The sequence below is a fragment of the Anser brachyrhynchus genome (assembly GCF_964034855.1).
Source record: "Anser brachyrhynchus genome assembly, chromosome: 2".
In the NCBI taxonomy this organism is placed as follows: Eukaryota; Metazoa; Chordata; class Aves; order Anseriformes; family Anatidae; genus Anser; species Anser brachyrhynchus.
Window position 1 is genome coordinate 96,604,063 of NC_137695.1, and position 19,088 is coordinate 96,623,150.

At 41.0% G+C, this 19,088-nt stretch overlaps 1 protein-coding gene across 1 annotated transcript in view; it reads left to right on the forward strand.

Moving 5' to 3' along the window:
* The first annotated feature begins 1,458 nt into the window (after nucleotides 1–1,458).
* CTNNAL1 (catenin alpha like 1) overlaps nucleotides 1,459–19,088 on the forward strand; it is a 57,923-nt gene continuing 40,293 nt past the window's right edge. The window contains exons 1-2 of the mRNA XM_080583598.1: nucleotides 1,459–1,698; nucleotides 18,722–18,911. Of these exons, the coding sequence (XP_080439724.1) occupies nucleotides 1,573–1,698; nucleotides 18,722–18,911 (316 nt within the window). The 5' untranslated portion in view covers nucleotides 1,459–1,572. The remainder of the gene's footprint in view (nucleotides 1,699–18,721; nucleotides 18,912–19,088) is intronic.

Here is a 19,088-nt window from a genome sequence, read left to right on the forward strand (position 1 = left end):
GTGATTTATATTATGATAATATTTAGAAAACAGTCAATGAATGGGAATTAACAATTCTGAAGGACGAAATAGAAGGGCGTAGGGAGGGAAGAGGACAAAGGAAGGTACTTTTCTCTTTTGTTACTGACACTTTGTGTAGTGTATGTCTTTACTCATATGATCCAGCAGTCTCCTGTACCGGTCAGTGTGCAGGCTTGGGGAGGCTGCAGCCACAGCTGTCCTAAGCACTCTACCAAAACATATCAGAAAATAACAATTGTTTCCAAAGGCTTAGAATCTAGGTATTGAGAAAGACGTAAAGGGAAATCAAATGACCTGGAAAAGAACAAAATAGATTGTAAGAAAATGCATAAAATTTAGGAGAAAAAAACAAGAAATCTCGATTGTGCTCTAAACCACTTTGATCAAACACGACTAGCATTTATTTCAAGTCTATGCCATCGTTTAGATGTTCTTGTACCATGGTAGATTTACATCTTCCTCTCTCTCATGTAGCACTCGATGTTATATAAGATGTCATTTTAGAAAATATGAGACGGTGCTGGAAACCAATTTCCTGAAGAGCTAGGAGTAGGGTCATATCTTTATCTAGGGTTATACTTGCAGTCCTGGCAATTTTCTTTTTTCAATAAATATAGATAACTCCGTGGGACAACAAACGCTGTCCTTCATCTTATATCTAGGTTTCAAAACCGTGCGAAGGATGTTTTGTGCAGAACAGGTCAGAAATATTTCCGAAGACACAGAATGATACAACATAAGAAAGCCAGATACATGTCTTTAGGGCTGCAGTGTTTGAGAAACCAGACACAGGTCCTGGGCTCTGGCTGGGGAGCTATGGTGTGTGGTGGTAGTGCGGTTTGCTGGCCTCGATGCTGGGCAGTGCATGTGGGCATGCATACGGTGCTGAGCTAGGTTCTCTCATTTCTGGATGGGAACTGCTTTGCACCTCCGTGGCCCACAGCCCCAGGAGCTTGGTCCTGATACCACAGGTTGGTGTGGACGTGCCTTGGTGGGACCAAACGGAGCTGAACTGGAATGGGAAGCCTTCACGGGACGATGCGTTAGGGAGCAAGCTCAAATACAGCTTACAAGCTGATGCTGGGGAGCGCGTTCAGCCCATTCCAAAACCAGAACACGAAATAAATAAATGGATAATAACTTTTATTCCTCTTTGAGTACTTTTTATTTATTCAGCCACAGACGACGTGCCCCGGCACCAAGGCCGGGCCCAACCAGAGACCCACGGCAGGCCGGCTCCCGTTCCCCCGGAGGTCTCCACAGCCGGGCCGGGACCCCCGGGCCGGGAACCCTGAGCCGGGTCGGGGCGAGCCGGGTCCAGGGGCGGTGCGAGGGGATGGGGATCGGGGAATGAGGAGCGGCGCTGCCGCTTTAAATCCCGTCCCGAGGGGCGGGAGGGGGGGAACTGAGGGCTGAGCCCGCGCAAGGCAGCGGGGGGCGGGGCGGCAACGGAGTTGGAGGGGCGAGGAGGAGGAGGAGGAGGAGGAGGAGGAGGAGGAGGAGGAGAAGGAGGAAGGCGGTGGCAGGGGTCGTCTCGGCGGGCTGCTCGCCATGGCCACGTCCCCGTGCAGCAGCAGCGGCGTCTCCTCGTCGTCCTCGTCGGGGCTGGGGGCGGACGCGGGGCTGGAGATCCGCACGCGCTCCGTGGAGCAGACGCTGGTGCCGTTGGTGTCGCAGGTAGCAAGCCGCTCGCTGCGGTCCGTCCGTGTGTCTGCCCGTCTGTCCGAGGGGATGCTTCTGCAAGCCGAGAGGGGAAAAAAATAGAATTAAAAATTAAAAAGCAAACAAACAAACAAAACCTCGGGGGAGCCGAAGTTCCCCGCAAGGTCGCGGGGCCGTTGCGTAACGGCCGCCGGGGGGCGGTTGGAGCCCCGGGATGGGGCTCTGGGGTGCGGGGGGCTCTGAGGTGAGGGGGGCTCCCCCCCCTCCCAAGGAAATAGGTGAATTTTAAAAGTTAAATAATACACAAAAGCAGCCTTAGGGGCCTCTCAGCAGGTCCCACGCCGCCCTGAGCGAGGTTAAAAAGGGAAAAGTTTGGCTTTTTGGCGGTCTGCTGGGTAGTTGTGTGGAAGCCACTCCGGGGTCTGTTTGTTTGTTAGTTCTCCTTGGTCTCTTGCTTATAAAACTGGAGTTTGAAGTACCCGGTACAACCGCTCCGTCTTGAAAAACAATGAGTGAAAATAACATACAGTGTTTACTCTGTAGCGTTTTTGAAAACTGATCATAAAAGTAAGTCGAAACCTGTCTCCACATCTGCACAGAACGCTTAAAGGATGTGTAACAGCGACACAAAAAGCATTCGTCCTGGTGATACCGAGTTGTCTTCGTACTGTCCTGGCTGTCTGGAAGCAAACTGTCCTAAGCCTCGTCCTGCGTTCGTGCAGGCAGGCTGCAGGAGAGGCTCGTGATGGGCTTTTGGGGTTCTGCACTTACCCCATGGCAATTCGTCTTCCTCCAAAGAAATCCCAGTCAGTTCAGAGAACCCCATCTCAGGGATTCAATCATTTGTTCCAAGGCAAAGTGAAATTAATGATAGAGTTCAATCAGCTTTCTGCCCCTGAAACAATGGAGAGAGGTAAAATAAGGTGACCCCTTTCAGGAAGCTTAGGAGCAAACAAACCTTTCCAATTGCAAAGGCTTGACGGACTTAATTGTTAACACTAAGAATTTAACATAAGCAGACTTCTGCATCCTTATTTTCCAGCAATACTGCTTGAGAGAGGCTGTCTTGTTCCTCTGTAGATTCCCTGCACGTGTAATATGCCATGTATGATTTTGTTAATGACCACAAAACCCATGACTACATTTTCTAGAAGTGCATCTTTCACTTCCACTACGTGCCATATAAAGTGTCTGAGCATTTCTGAATACTTCAAGCTTACTGTTTTCCTGCTAAAGTGCTCCAAACTTCAAACAAGCTTGTTCCCTCGAAGCGTGAGTGCTGAGCTCTGTTTGCTGATGGTGTCAGCAGCAGTTCGCTAAACTTGCCAGGTAGCATGCCCTACTTACTGTACAGGTTTACCTGCTCCTCCTTTACTGTTTCATGGAGATTTTTTAAGTAGGGATCTCACTAGCTTGCTTTCTTTGAGTATTTTTGCAGAAATGATGTTTGTAGGTTACTCGATCTCCTGAAATGTGTTCTGCATAAGCTGTGTATCCACAGTAACTGCAGGACTTTTGCCTGTGCTTGTATGAAGTACAGTTGCAAAGGGAACTTTTGTTCTTGTTGTGAAGTTAACTTCATAGCTGACCATTTGGTAAAAAGCTGGGAAGTGCCATGTGATACTTGTTTACCGCTGAAAAAAGTAGTCAGAATGTTGCTACTGCTTTTAAGCAAAGAAGAAATTACAGGCTGCCCTGAGAAATTTGCTTTCAATCTCCCTTGTTTAGCTAAATCTTCTCCTTTTTTAAGCAAACAACAACAAAAAACTGCATTAATTCTTATTTTTAATTCATGCAATACTGCAAATGCATATTTGACCACTTGTTTTTACTTAGCAATTAAAAAAAATAAATAAAATTGCACTTTCTTGCTTGCTTTACTTATAGACTATATGCTATCGGAGTATATTTACTACCAGCAGCGATAAGAGATTCTTGTTTTCCTGGTAGGAGAAACTACCCTTAGAGTCAGTACTGGATATGCTTATTAGTTAACTTTAATTTAAAAAAAAAAAAAAAAAATCACAGAATTGAACCAGATCTTCATTTTATGTAGATCTATTCATAGCTTCATGCTTCCCTTTTTTGATTGTGCCACAACTGACAAAAGAAAACTGCAGACTTAAGCCACAGTATTAAGTGTATTTGCTAACACTTCTTTTTAGCTATCCACTTATCTGTACTGTGGAGAGAATTATTCTACAGTATTGTGCAAACTATTTGGCATGCAGTTCAGAAAACATGGTTTTATGGGTCAAAACCCACTTTGTTTGGGAAAAAAAATAATTCTCTTTTTCTGGGTAGGTGCCTTTAGTTCTGTGTTTCACTTGAACACTGTACCATTCACGTCTCCTTAGCCCTTCACTGCTGCTACCGTTTCCAGTTTAATTATGTTAAGTTTTTTTTTTTTTATGGAAAGTTTTTGGCAACACAAGTCAGGAAGGGTGTTTAACGTGGTCTGTGCTGACTCACTTAATAACAAGTCATTTAAACAGTTGAGGAAAGGCAAAGACGAGGGAAAAAGCACTTTCCAGGATGTGGCTCCACCAGTGACTTCCTCAGCTGCCATTATGTACCTGCTCGCTAGCCTAGCAGTAATTGGGTACCTTCACAGCTGGAGAGGAGCCTGTCTGGGTGGATCTGTTCCAGGGAAGTGTTCTGAGAAATGGCAGAATAGCTTTCTGTAAGTCTTCGCGCTAAGGCACTTGAAAAAGTTCAGAGATGAAACTTTGAGCTTTGCCTGCATTCATGAAAGAAGAAAGTCACTTTTCAGAGTCGAAGGTAACCTGTCTGCCTGTGTGTAGGCCTGTGGGATCACAGCTAGCTACTCAATATTCACAAAGCCTGTTTGTCACAGGCACTTTGGAAAAAGATTGTGTGCCCCCATGTTACTGAACATGTTTTTCCAACTTCCTTGTTATGGAAGATACCACTAGAGGTTTTGGAACTTGTTTGGCCAACACATTCAAAGCCTAAATAACTTAAAAAAAAAAAAAAAAGGGGGGGGGGGGCGGGGGGGGAAGTCCATGATACCAATGTTGCTGACTTTTGTTCCAGTCAGTCTTGGATTCTGAATAAATTACAATGGTATGTGCCTTGAGAAGGAAAAAAACAAGTCTGTTCTTTATTATGGCATTGTTTCTCTGAAGCAAGCTAAAATAATTCCCATTTCAGTAAATATTATATAATTATATAATGTATGTAGTGTTCTGCCAGTGTCCTGTTTTTTCCAGAATTGTCTGGAGTTGTGTTAGAGCCCCAGGAAGAGCCAACAAATGATGCTTTCCCATGTATGTGAAAAGCTCACTGATGTAGTTTTCAGATTGAAGGCATGACTTTAGAATGACCACACTGGATCAAGCTACAGATCGGCACAGAATCAGCGATCTTTTCTCTGTCTTGTTGTCCCTATCAGATGCTTTTTCTTCTGCTTTTGAATCTTGCTCCTACCACCTATATTACTTGTTCTCTGATACATCATTGGAAGAGACGTTGCCCACTTGATCTTTATCAATTTTCTTCAGTGGTATAAAGTTTTCCTAAACTTCTGTCATCCCACTTTCAATCACATTTTTAAGGGTTAGTCTAAAGTTACTTGGAGATATTCCTTATATAAACTGTTACTTACATTTGTTTAATACTTAATCATCCTTCTTTGGCCTTTTTTGAAGTTTCTGCTGTATCTTTTGTTTGTTTGTTTTCTGTGGTCAAGGTGGAGAGCAGGAACTAGAACTCATACAGTATTACGATGTGGATGAAGTCAATAAACAGAAGCATAGTGGTCTCTGTTTCTTTCCTAATAATTCGTAAGAACAGCTGCTGAGTGTATATCTGATGTCAGTAGTATCCTCATCATCCTAGTACCCTTGCAAATAATTCAATGCAATATATACTGAAAAGGTGTTGTGATAGAGTAGGTCAAACTTGGTTGTAGTGTCAGGCTCAAAGGGTGGTGATCACTAGTACAAACCCCAGCTGGCATTCTGTTACCAGTGGCGTCCAACACGGACTGTTACAGGGCCCAACTTAACATTTTTGTTTTGTTCTTAAGCTTTAATGTTTTTACTGATGATCTGAAAGTTGCGATGATGGGCTAGCTTGTTCAGCAAGGGTGTGTGAACTGTGAATTGTTTTATTACCAGCTTATCTCCCCTCCCTGTGATAACACAGAATAATCCATGTCCCAGCACAGGTTTCTGTGAAACTCCATTGGTGATCTCCCTCTATTACAATAAGCAATCATTTACTTTCTGCCTTCCTACTCCATCTTCCTTCTTCTCATTCCGTCTCTTAATTAGTTAAATATTTGTGCAGAGGATCTTTTTTTTTTGTTCAGAATAGCTTGGTTTTCTTTGAAACTTTTGGTATGAACTTTGATTCCTAGTTCTCTTTCAGCAGAGTCTATCCTTATCCATGTAATCCCTGATCTCTACAGAGAGCTCTGGTTGTTTTGTGAGGCAGGATTTCCCTTAACAAACACCATGAGTTTTTCCCAGCACATCATATTTATTCAGGTGTCCGCTACTTCTGTTCTTCCTCATTTTCTGTGTCAATGTGTCAGGTGACATCCATACCTCAACTATCAATCTAGTTTTAAGTGGCGTGAGAAAGTTGGTATCATCTGTGGCATCTTTGAGTTCCTTGAAATATTAGTGAATGACATCTAATGTTGGCAAGTTGTACCAGTTCATTGTATCTAACATTTTCATGGCCGCTTCTACCGTCACTTTGATTCCACAGAGATTCTCTGAGCAGATCACAAAGATGCCTTCTGGTGTAGGGATTTCCTCACTTTCTGTCATAGCTGAGCACAAGTATGAGTAGCTGCTCTGCTCTGTTCTCATCTTCTGTCAAAGGGTTGAGGCAAAGCTGTGTTGAGGATGTAACCAAGTATATCAGACTTAGCCTCCTGAAGAAATGGAAGGTAAGAGCCGGTAAGTTACTTGTAGTGGAACTGCTGTTACTCTTCATGCAACTAAACAAACACAGTCTATTGAAGACTTTTAACAGAGCTATGTTAAACTGTAGACACTGAGTTCAGTATGCCACTGTTCCGTGACACTGGTCTTTGAATGCTATCTGTGGGCTAACACTGTGTTTGGGAAAGCTGTTTTGTGGTCTCATTGGCTTAAAAAGTCCTCAGGTGCCTGGAAACTGCTAGGTTGCTCCTGTTGTACCCAGTAGCAGCAAAACTGGGAACAGCAGCTCACCTTCAGGTAGATCCACAACGCTTGTGGATATGGAGGTTAGTACGTGTCTTTAATGAGGGACTTTTTTTTTTTTCTGGATTTAGCTAAGGAGCTTCATGAGAGCTTTCTGGGAATGTACGCATGTATGGTGCCAACACTGGCCAAAACATCTATGAAAGATTGTTGCATCACATAGGTGAAAAGATACATATAATATCTTCCTACAAGTGTTTGTTTCTTCTAAACTTAACAGTTGCAAAACTATAGTCATCTTGGAGATCATTCAGTCATGGATTTGCCTTAATGGACTTTCACTAACAACTTTAAAACACGGAGTGGTATCTTAAGAGCACTCAGACTTTCAACTTGCTATCACTAGTTTTTTATTCTTGGAAGCCTGCAAAAACTGGAAAAGTTTTCTTGCTTTTCATCTGCATCATGTGTTAGTCTTGTGTATGTCCTGGTGTTTGAACGTCTGTAGCTGTACTATTGTGTTGAACTACAGGCTCAGTTACATACATACTTTTGAGCTTTTTGCAAATCAAATAATTCTCTCTTCTTCATTTAGAGACTGTCAAAACATTTCTCATACATTCTCTGGACAATATTCTTAATTTTAAGAATAAGTGTACTCTCATTCCTGAACTTCAGTATTCAGTCCAAGCTCTTACCCATTTCAACGTATTTGCATTTCCCATGTAGCAGACACACTGAGAGATTTGTTCTAGCAAGTCCTGTGCCTGTCTTGTTTCACTAGCCATTTTTGGGACCTCTAGGCCACCTGCAGTGTTCTAAAGGTTTTTTATGTTGCGGGCTGTTCTTGTTCCAAGATGGTGCCAAGGCTTGGGATTTGTTCCTCATGGTACTCTTTGGAAACTTCCTTTTTGGAAAAAGTAGGGTAATCCATATTTGTCTTAAACCTACTGCTTTCTTCAGTGTATCTGAGGAAAGAAAACAGTGCTCCTCTCTTTAAATGCTTCTTGGGTACTAGTCTTTCTCCTTCAGTACTTTGAAAATTCCACTAACTCACAAGCAGCTGCTTCTCCCCTTTTCCAGGATTTTCTTCTGTGTGAATTAATTTGGTAGAGACTTTACTTAACAGTAGTGCCAAGTCTAATGAAATTATGAATTGTTGTGTAGAGGCTTGCATTGTTACTTGTACTGAGTGAAGAAAACCTCCTGTTCTAGCGCTGCAGAGAAACTACCGTGGAAACAGTCATATGTGTTAACTCTGCTGCTGAGTCGGAAGCATGTGGTATGCTGCTTGTTTACAGGGTTGTACCTCATTAGTTTCAATTAGCGACTAGCTCATTGACTCTTCTCCTCCCTTTGGCTCCACAGGTGTTGTGGATTAAGTTTTGTGTGTATTCTGTATTACTACTCTTCTACCCTATGCAAACAACAAAGCTTGCAGCAGTTCTGCTGTTACTCGGTGTACACGAGGTACCCTATGCCCCTTAAGGAGCCTGCTTCTTTGTCTGGGATTTCTGCAGGAAAGTTAACCATACGAGTTTGTCACTTGACTGTAGATCCCGTGATTCCTTCAGTCACAGAACACCCGCAGTTGGGTCTCTGGGCTGATGTAGTTGCAGGTTTCTCTTTACAGAGGCTAGTTTTAATTGGCAGCTGTTTAGTGATTTGAAGCTAGGTTGTTAGGAAACAGTGAAAGGGACATAGCTGGTCAGTTACGGTTGTGGTTGTGGTTTTTAAGGTATGCTGGGGACTGCAGGAATACCTTATACTTTGTTTACCCGTCCAGAATATTCTTTTTTTGTTATGCTAATTACTGATGATAATTGGTATCACTAATGATAATCTACTTCACAAGAAAAATTACATTTGAAAACTTACAACATCAGCAACAACACAGGCATGGAAAAACCTGTGGTTTTCGTTCCATTCCATGAACCCTTGAATGGTGAAATTGGCTTTGAGTTAAGCTTCACACCTCTGGTATGATGTTCAGTACCTTAGGCTTTGATACAATTGAGTAAGAGTAGCATGTTAAGTAGCTGAAGTAAGGTTCTTTGTACAGACATAGTTGAAAATCAACTGTTTTTCAGTGGAAGCTTATCTTTTACATTTAGGAGATCAGATTAACGGCTTTCTTGTAGATTAAACATTTTTTTTTTGAGTTCTCCAGCAGAATGAATTTTAAATCAAAACTGCCTCACAACGATACAGCACAAAAAGAATGAGAGCGGCTTTCTTGCTATTCAGCATTGTGAACAGATGGTTTTAGACAGATTAGGTACGGAAATCCCCAAAGGATGAATTATGAATTAATGATTGCAAACAACTCTGATTATAGTTTAATAAAATTGCTGTATGGTAACGTGAGCCTATTGCTTTTAGCATGGATTATTTTCTGTTTATGAATTCATTGGCAAAACATAACCCTGACTAGCCAGAGCCTTAAACAATCATTTCTACTCACTGAATTGTACTCTATTCCATCAATAGCCTTGCTTAAAGCTAGTGGGGTAACTGAGTAGTAATACAGAGTCTGGACCCAACTGTAACTGTTAATTTGCTCTAAACAGTGAATGGGATGATTTCTTTGTTTTATACATAAAATAAATAATCAACCACTTATGAGCAAATACTACAGTACTTTCAGAGGTATACAGAAAAATAAAGTATTACACAGTTGCCTTTGTCCTAGAAGAAGACCTTTGTATTGACTTTTTATATTAAGCAGAATCAATATAACCACTTATAAACACATAAATTATTATATTTTTTCAAATAAGAATGAAGTTGAAAATGAGTTCTAGAAACTTAATGTTGTAAGTGTGTGTGTGGGGGGTTATTCAAAAAATACACAGGTGTCAAAATTGTTTAGAAAGGAAATATTGTCCAAAGTTACACATAATTAAATGTAGGAGTTAAACCAGTGTATGGATGTTCCCTTTTATTATCAGAGTTTGTTATTGAATTTTGGTGTTTCATTCAGTTGCAAAATTTAAGGAAATTTAAATGCATTTTTGTTGCCCTTCATGTAATGGTTCCTGAATTATATGCAAGTTTTTGTTTTGTTGTTGGTATTATTTTTTTTACACTCATCTAAATGGATAATAGTTGCACATGCAAAGCATTTTCAAGTGTACAGTATACTTCTCTGTTAATCCCTAGGCAAGTATGTGCTTTTCAAGATGAAATGCCAGGTGTTTCTCTGAATTGAAGTGGTATGCCAAAAGCTGCTAAGGAAGCTTTCTCTAAAAAAGGCCCGAAGAACCATCCTGTCTGCAACCCGCAGTGAATGGCTGGTATTCATACCAGTGAAGCTGCCTATGGGGCTAACAACTTTTTGCACATCTACAGGAGCCAGTCCCGACTTGAAATGAAAGAGTTCTCAACTGCAGGCAGTATCAGTGTTGTTCCTGCTACGTCCAACATTACAATATCTGAATTTTTAGTTCCACAACAGTGACTTTTTCTAAACGAGAAGTTCAGAGTTGTCTCGGGCATTGTTTGCACAAGCAATAGAGGTTTAAGTATGCTAACAAAGGCAAGTTAAAGTTTGACAGGAAAGCCACAATAATTAAATAATTATTTGACATTGGGTCTCTGGTTTTAGGTTTACCTGATGGTATTAGTAGATTGAGTTATTTTTGAGACTTGCATCTCTCTGGTGCTGAAAACGTGTCTGCATTTGTTTTGACCACGTCTGAAAGTACACTTTAAACAATGAGCTCCCGTCTGAGTGGGTTTTGTTTTCTTAGATGTGCTCATGCCCAGGATTTCTAGGTGCAAAATGAAAAAAAGGTAATAGCTTTGTTTATGAAATCCACCCATTTAGGTTAGAAGATATTGAACAACAGGAGGGGAGGAAAATGCACTTTTGCAGGCTCGCACACCCTTAAGACCAATTGTTTGTTAGCTCAAGCTCACTTTTCTAGTGAGGCAGTTGTGCACTTCAGCAAAACTTCAAGATGGTGGTTGTTAGAAGGCCAATTTACAAAGAAAAGGGCATGAAAGGCTGTTTTATCCTTGGATGTGTTTCAGGACAGGTAAACTCATTCTGTGATCAGTGTACTTGATGCACATATAAAATCTGAAGAGGTTAAATTGGATTTTCAAATTTTTTTTTGCTAACTTATAAGTGTCAAGTTGCTCAAAAGTGCAAATTTCAGTCTGTAAACTTCCACACATCTTTTTGAAAAGAGAAGGAAACTGGAACTTGGATTGTTTGAAAATGAAGATCTTTGCCACTGTCACTCATTTCTATAGAAATTCTGAAGACACCTTTTGTTGGGGGAAGATAAGGCAGTCCTCTGACTTGTAAGGCATGTAAGAGTAAAAAAAGTTAGCTTTGTTTGATCAGTGGTCAAGCATTGCTGAACATTCTTCAGGGATTCTTTTCTGCTGCTGTTCTGGGGGGAGGTGCGGGGGGGGAATGGCAGGAGTGCACATCAGTTTTCACTTACTTTTCTGCCTTGTATCTGTGGATCACTGGTGTTCCCTGGTTTTAAAGGAGTCTGAAAAGTGAATGTTAAAAAAGCAAGTGTATTTCTCCTTTACAACAGTGTCATTTTAGTAGTACTATTAAAGTATTTATAAATTCTACATAATGTCTTATACTAGTGTGAGTTGTGTTTATTCTTTCTCTTGCTTCTCTAGAGCTCCTGCAACTTCCAAAAAAAAAAAAGTTCAAAATAACTTAATCACACTGCAAAAAAAAAAAAAAATATCGAGTTTTCATTACTCTAGGGGGGAGGGAAAATCCAAATACCCCTCACCCCCTTCCGGGGGGGGTGGGGGGGGGTGGGGGTGGGAACAAACCAAACAGGCTGGAGGAAATAAATTAGTGTCATAAAAGTCAATTGAACAAGGTCATCTGTATCTTCACTTTTTAGAAAATCATTTTGTTGGCGTTTGGTTTGGATCTTGAAGTTTAAAGGACCCTTGGATTTCTAAGAATGCATTCGGCACAAAGAGAGGGCATTCACTACTATAGTACGGCCATGCTATGAATTCAGTCCTTTCTTTTGTTCTCTAAACAGTTCCAAGAATGTGTAACAAGTGAATAGTAATGATGCTAATAATCCGAGGTGTGTATTCAAATTAGAAGTTGTGTACTCTTGCCTTTCTTGGCAAACTTTACAAAGAGAGGTCTGAAGTACATTTTGAAGCCTAGATCTGAAAGAATTGAAGAGGGCTGTTCCGACCCCTTCCAGATGATGTTGTGTGTTGAAGCTGTTATGCATGAGAAGTACACAAATATTTTTAATTAAAAGTATGATTTGCAGTTAACCAAAACTCTGGATACAAGTGTAATTAGCTAGTACCTCATTTACCTCTTTTTTTTTCCCTCCTAGACACCCTTGCTTAGCCCTTGTTGGAGGTAATCGGTTAGGCAGATCAATAATCTGAGTTGGTAGGGCTCTTTTGTTGCTTGTCAGCTTCTGCTTGTCACTGCCTGCCCTTTGTTTTTTCTTCTTCCTCTCCAGAGGTAGCTTATCAGCTTGTTAGGCACTAGGTGTGAAAGATTGCCAGAGGCTCCTCCAAGCATTTCCCTGCAGATAAGTGAACCAACTTAGGTTGTTAAAGTGGTTTATTTCATTAGCTTCCCTGAAGACTTTAATGAAAGGCGTGTACCGAAGCAGTGAGAAGATGCTTTTGGAAAGCCTTCAGGTAAAGATGTGACTACAACAGTCCCAATACTATAAGTCTAACAGAACTCAGTAGTCTTGGACATGCAGCATATTTGTACTGTCCTTTGCATACTTCCTGCAGGCAGTATGAGGAAAATACATAAATATGGGTAATGGGATCATACCACTTGGAAGCTGTTCTTTTACAGAAGCCGTGACGTGAGGTCCTGAATGATGTGTTGAGGTCTGTGCAACTTCTGCAAGGAAGGGTTGGTTGCCGCTCAGTAATGTGTAGAAGAAACTTCTGTTTCAAGTGTTCATAAAGCAGAGGCAGTGGTCTCAAATACTGAGTGGTCTCAAATACTGTTTTCAGGATAAATAGAATATGGGTGTATACAGTTAATTAGTGCACTAGCAGTTAATACACTTGCATTTCATAGGATCTTAGAATATCCTGAGTGAGAAGGGACCTACAAGGATCACTGAATCTGGATCCTGGCTCCACACAGGACCACCCAAAAACTAAACCCTATGTTGTCCAAATGCTTCTTGAACTCCGGCAGCTTGGTGCTGTGACCGCTGCCCTGGGGAGCCTGTCCCAGTGCCTGACCATCTCTGGGTGCAGAACCTTTCCCTAACCCCCAGCCTGACCCTCCCCTGTCCCAGCTCCATGCCGTTCCCTCGGGTCCTGTCGCTGTCCCCAGAGAGCAGAGCTCAGCGCCTGCCCCTCCGCTCCCCTCGTGAGGGAGCTGCAGGCTGCCATGAGGCCTCCCCTCAGCCCCCTCTGCTCTGGGCTGAGCAAACCAAGGGGCCTCAGCCACTCCTCAGGTGTCTTGTCCTCTAGACTCTTCACCATCTTTGTAGCCCTCCTTTGCATACTTTCTAATTGCATATAAAATTTCTTTTTGGTTGATCTTTTCCAGCATTTGAAAAAAAAAAATCTTTCAAAGATGAATTCTTACAAAGAAAAACTGAGTAGAAAGATAAGGCCTTCCCAATCTTAAATAAATAATAAAAGATCTGCATGTTAGCCAGACTTCTAAAATATATATATACACACACATATAAGTGCTTAAAATTATAGAAAATGGTTAGTAAGACTTTCAGTAATGCCTAGATGTGCATTTAATTTTAACACTTCTGATTTCTAGGGTGAGTAAGCAGGTAGTCCTTGTCAACTTCTCAAGTTCCCTGAGGCTTGTCCTGTGTGATGGGAAGCCTCCCTGGCAGTTCTGCTGGTAGTCTGGATGCGCTGGATGTCGAATGCCAGCTGCTGCTTCTGCGCGCTCTCAAGTGAGGTTGCATTCTGTAGCAGATGTGGATGTTAGAGCGATGTGTGTGGCTGACCTGCTAAATGAGTCAGAAGACCTGTCTGTTTGTCCTTGGGTAGTTACACAAGACCGAATGAGATGCCGTACCTAAAAGTAGTATTAGAAGTCATTCCCTGCCCTCCCCCAACTTGATACGAGCTAACAAAAGCATGAACCATGCTGGAAAGTCTGTCATGATCAAGATTTTTACATGTCCCATCAACTGCAACTAAATTTGCTTTACAGTACACTTATGTTGTAGGGGTTTATAACTTCTTGCCTAGCATGTAGTACTATTGCATTTTCTTAGCAAAGGCTTTCGACTGCTGCTATTATACTTCCCTCAAAAATGGATTTCTAACCTACATGAACTTAATGGAAGATACAAATGTGAAAATACACAGAATGTAAGAGGAGCTGTTACACTAATGATGCTACAGGGCAATAGCTAATCCTCACTGCATAGAGAAAATACCTTAAATATTTGCTCTAGTAGGAAAACTGATTAGTGTGAGGCAATAACAAATATTACTCATGCAAGTATAAATCATCCTACGTACACTGTGTGTAAGGAGGTGTGTAGGGTACCTTCCAACTTGATTTCCCAATTTAACTCCTGTTTGTGGGAGTGGCTGTGAAATAGCTACGTTTCCGCTGGTGTTATATATAGTAGTCTATAAATACTTCCTGAAACCCAATCTCTTAAATATCACTTTATTCTGTCATGCAAGACTTAATTACACCGATAATAAATAGACATTAGAATATTTTTAGCTAAGCATGCTGTCATGATGCTTCCTGTTCATGAAGCATATAACAACTTAAATATCGCTATCTGAAGGCTCTCCAAAAGCTTTGAAAACAGCTGCTTGAAAAGTGCCACGGTTGAACTTGTTTCCTTAAATATCAAGTACATCTTGATCTATTATGACTGTGTGTTAGTTTCAGTAAAGTTGTGGGAAAAGACAGCTTTCTGGGGGCTGCTCATAGCAAGTGACTGAAGGTTGTAACTGGCAATTTTTTGAGAAAGCACAATCCTTCAGCTGATCATCTCAGTCTCATCCAAGCATTCCATGGAAAAAGTATGAGTCCTTATTCAACAGAATATAAGTATTATCAAAAGGACTGCTTCCTTTCTAGCACCTGACTGGTAAATTCTTAAGTAAACAGCATGTAGTATAATGCTCTTGTTCAAAGAGGCTTGCAGGTAATCTCTTCAGTTCTAACCTCCTGCCCAAATACCACAAATGTTAGTGACTGGGTGATGCATGATCAGTATACAGCAAATTAAATATCTGGGAGGTCTTAAGTTTAAAGCAGAGCTTAGATAATGTTCTTGGAGTCATAGGGGATTTTATTCAAAAATAAAAAACAAGAAAGAAACACAGCAGTAACAGTTCTGGCCTGATTGCCACGGGATGGGCTGTGAGTCACAGCCGTATAGAGGGAAAAAGTAATTTTTTATAATCTAAAAACATCCTTAAACACTAGATTCATAGAATCATAGAATATCCTGAGTTGGAAAGGACCCATGAAGATCATCGAGTCCAACTCCTGGCACCACAGGGGTCTACCCAAAAATTCAGACCATATGACTGAGAGCACAGTCCAAACACTTTTAAACTCTGACAGGCTTGGTGCTGTGACTACGGCCCTGGGGAGCCTGTTCCAGTGCGCAACAATCCTCTCGGTGAAGAACCTCTTCCTGATATCCAGCCTGAACCTCCCCTGCCTCAGCCTGACACCATTCCCATGGGTCCTATCGCTGGTCACTAAAGAGAATAGATCAGCGTCTGCCCCTCCACTCCCTTCATGAAGAAGCTGTAGGCCGCGATGAGGTCTCCCCTCAGCCTCCTCTTTTCCAAGCTGAACAGGCCAAGTGACCTCAGCTGCTCCTTGTACGTCTTCCCCTCTAGGCCCTTCACCATCTCAGTAGCCCTTGATTGTTTGTTTTAAGCTTGATTAATTCTTCACCGAAAAAGTCTGAAACTGCAGTGGCTATTGGCTTGAAATACAGTATTAAAATTAATTTCCTCCAATAGATCTGTGCCTCTGCTTTTTCATAAATTTAAACAGAGGATATATCTGAGTATATCCTGTCGCATTTAACATTTCATGAAAGAAAGAGGTATTTCTCAGAATTACACATTCTTCTTGCTTGCACAGCAATGCTTTCTGCAGGTGACAGGTTATGAGCAGACCATCTATATCTGAAGAATTTTGAACTTTCATTTCTTTGACATCATTAAGCTTTTTTCTGTTTGGAATATCTAACTCATGGTTCTAGAACCAAAGACCCTTTATTCCTTTAGTTGATCTATATTTCACACATTTGTCTACCTCATTCTTTTATTAGGAACTACCTACTCCTATTTCAGGGCTGCTTGCTACTTTACCTTTTTTTTTTTTTTTTTAATAAGCATCCTACACAAAATTTACTGTATCAGCACAGGCTGCACGTGTCACATCTAATGTTATAATGTTGATCACACTTGAATAGGCGTGAAGCTGTTTATGTCTTGGTATGTTTCAAACTTCTTGACCAACTTCTGTTGGAACTAGTTTCCTTCCTTTCTAACGTTGAGAGAGTTCCTCTAGTGGCCTTAATGCAGCTAGTCCCAAAGGAATTATATTACCCAGCTAGGACTTCATTATTCCAGGAAATATCTGAAAAGCATCGTCTGCCATGTGTAAACATAGGTGTCCATACTAAACTTAATCTGCATTTAGAAACTCCTTCAGTGGGTGTTACAGACTAGATGACACTGGTGGTGGTACCTGCCAAAACAGTTGCTGCTTCTTGCTTCACCTTACGTGGTAGAGAATAAGAGGTGGCTATTTCTGAAATCGTGCAATACCTATGACCCCTATAAAGAGAGTGCTAAAGTGGTAGAATCGTGAAGTTCTCCCATATCTCAAATGAAAGTGTTTCTAAAAACGTTTTGTAGCACTTTTATTAAAGCAACTTAAACTGACATAACTGACATCTTAGTGATTTTTGTCATTTGTGTACCTTTACAGTAACATATGGGATTAAAATGCCCTCGATGATTTGTAACAGACCGTGGGATTCCTTTCATTCTGCAGTGTTAGTTCTGTATGCATTTTTTCAGGGTTACGCTGAACATGTTTAAACTTCTGCTATTGTAAAATGCTGTGGGAGGCAAACTTGCAGCCAGGACGTGCATCCAACTTGTATTCTATTTGTTATTCTATATAATTTTGAAAAGTCAGTAACTCAACGGGTTTATATTAGTCCTTTGTTTGCATAACATTGGGTTCCTGTTTGCTTGAATGTAAGTTGAGGAAAGAAAGTTGTGCCCCTCTGTCAAATTGGTTTTCTGCAGCATTTGGGCTGATGCTCTTATTACGCTTACTGTCCATGGCTAGTCAGGAGTTAGCCAGCTGGGCTTGTTAGGTTAGCTGCAGGTATTTGGTGGTTTGGTGTACCCAAAGCGTCCACAATGCTGGAATTTGGAGAGCTGCACATTGCAGGCGTTTTTAACATCTGCTTTTAACATAAGCTGAATTTCCACAGAAGTGATGGTAATTGGGAGGGGTATCCATTTTGGGAATATCATTCCATCTCTAGAATGAACTTGGAAGTGTTGACATATATGCTTGGATTACTCTTTAATAGGACTGTTTTCATCCTAAACTGGTCTTTTTGCTGGAGAGACATCAAGGGTTTTTGGGCTTTGGGAATGGAGGTTGGTGAACTGTGGTGTGGGCCTCTTATAGGGACAAATTTGTTGTATGAACTGTAGAAAGTGGCATTCCTTTGGAACTTCTGGTTTGGGAAAAAGGTGGAGAAAAAATAACACAAAAATCTTCGGCATTGATCAAATTACGAAGCAGAACAGTTCTTACACTGCTTCCAGCTCTTTCCTTGGAAGTGATGTGAGCATTACGGATACAGCTTCTAGGAGAATGTATGAATGAATGGTGATTCATGTTTTTTTGAGGAACAGACAGACATCTATCAGCTTGATAGCTGATACAGCCGAGGTGTTTAAGCACTTGATTCATGTAATTCTGTGATTCTTTTAGTAGACTTCTTTGAACTCCTAAGGATGTGGCTAGTACTGCAATGCATTTTAAACCGCACTGCTACTGAAAGAAGCACCTCTGCCATCTTTCTAGTCTGTACATTTTCTCTTTTGCTGCCAAAAACTGATTATGGGCAACTGATTATGAATAAAACTAAACTAATAAACATCACCTTCTCCACAGCTCAACACCACAGCCCACATCAGATAAATTCATTGCAAAAATGGGGGGGAGGGGGGAGGGGAGGCAAGGATAAGCAGGACTAACTTTTTTGGCAATATTAATGGCTTTTATGCTGGTTTAGGATTTTTGGATAGGCCAGAATAGGATGCTTCAGGTGGTTTCTAAAAGGTAAATGGTCTTTCTTTTTGTGTAAAGACTGTGTTACTGCTTGTTCTTTCTTAAAGCCTGCCTTATTCAATTGGATCAAACATCTTTTAGAATGGCTTATTTCAGTTAAAGGAGCCAAAGATCCTAAATCCTAGTAGATGAGAGAGTTTAGTTACCTGGCAGCACAAATACTTTATAGGATTTCTAATGCTGGCAAACCCCAAACAGTGTTGATATGCCTACAGCTGGACTCCTCAACTTCTAGTCTGTCCTTAATGTGAAAGCCTGTTGAGACCTAGGGCAGTTTATTTTAATATTGCAAGTAGGAGGAAAAAAAATCAATTCATTTCAGATCTGAGATAAGCTGAGATCACAGCAGATGAGCAAACTTATGCTCCATTTTTTTTCCTTCTCTAAGAAGTTAAATAACTCATGACCCCACGCTTACTTTATTAGTATCCTAAAATCTGTTACTGAGTTCAGTAACAGCTCAAAACTTGTCTATAATATTAAAAACTCATCTTGTACACAGTTCTAAAAATTAACTCTTACTTGTTCACAGATAACTACTCTTATTAATCATAAAGATAAACCAAAGCGTTCAGACAAGACTCTGCAAGCAATCCAGCGAGTGGGCCAAGCAGTTAACCTGGCAGTTGGAAGATTTGTTACAGTAGGTGAAGCTATAGCCAACGAAAACCATGAACTGAAAGAAGAAATGAGTGTTGCTTGCATCGAGGCAAGGAGAGCAGGTATGTAGTTACTCACAAAATTTGTAACCTTTTGTGCATGTGCCAGTTTTGGCACAGCATTTTTAGTGTCAGGAATAATGCAAGAACCTTAATGTGTTATGTAATTGTTTAAACCTCTGCTGGTTCATTCAAGGCCTGATCTGTCACTCATTTTTGTCGCTTGCTTAAACTGCTGTC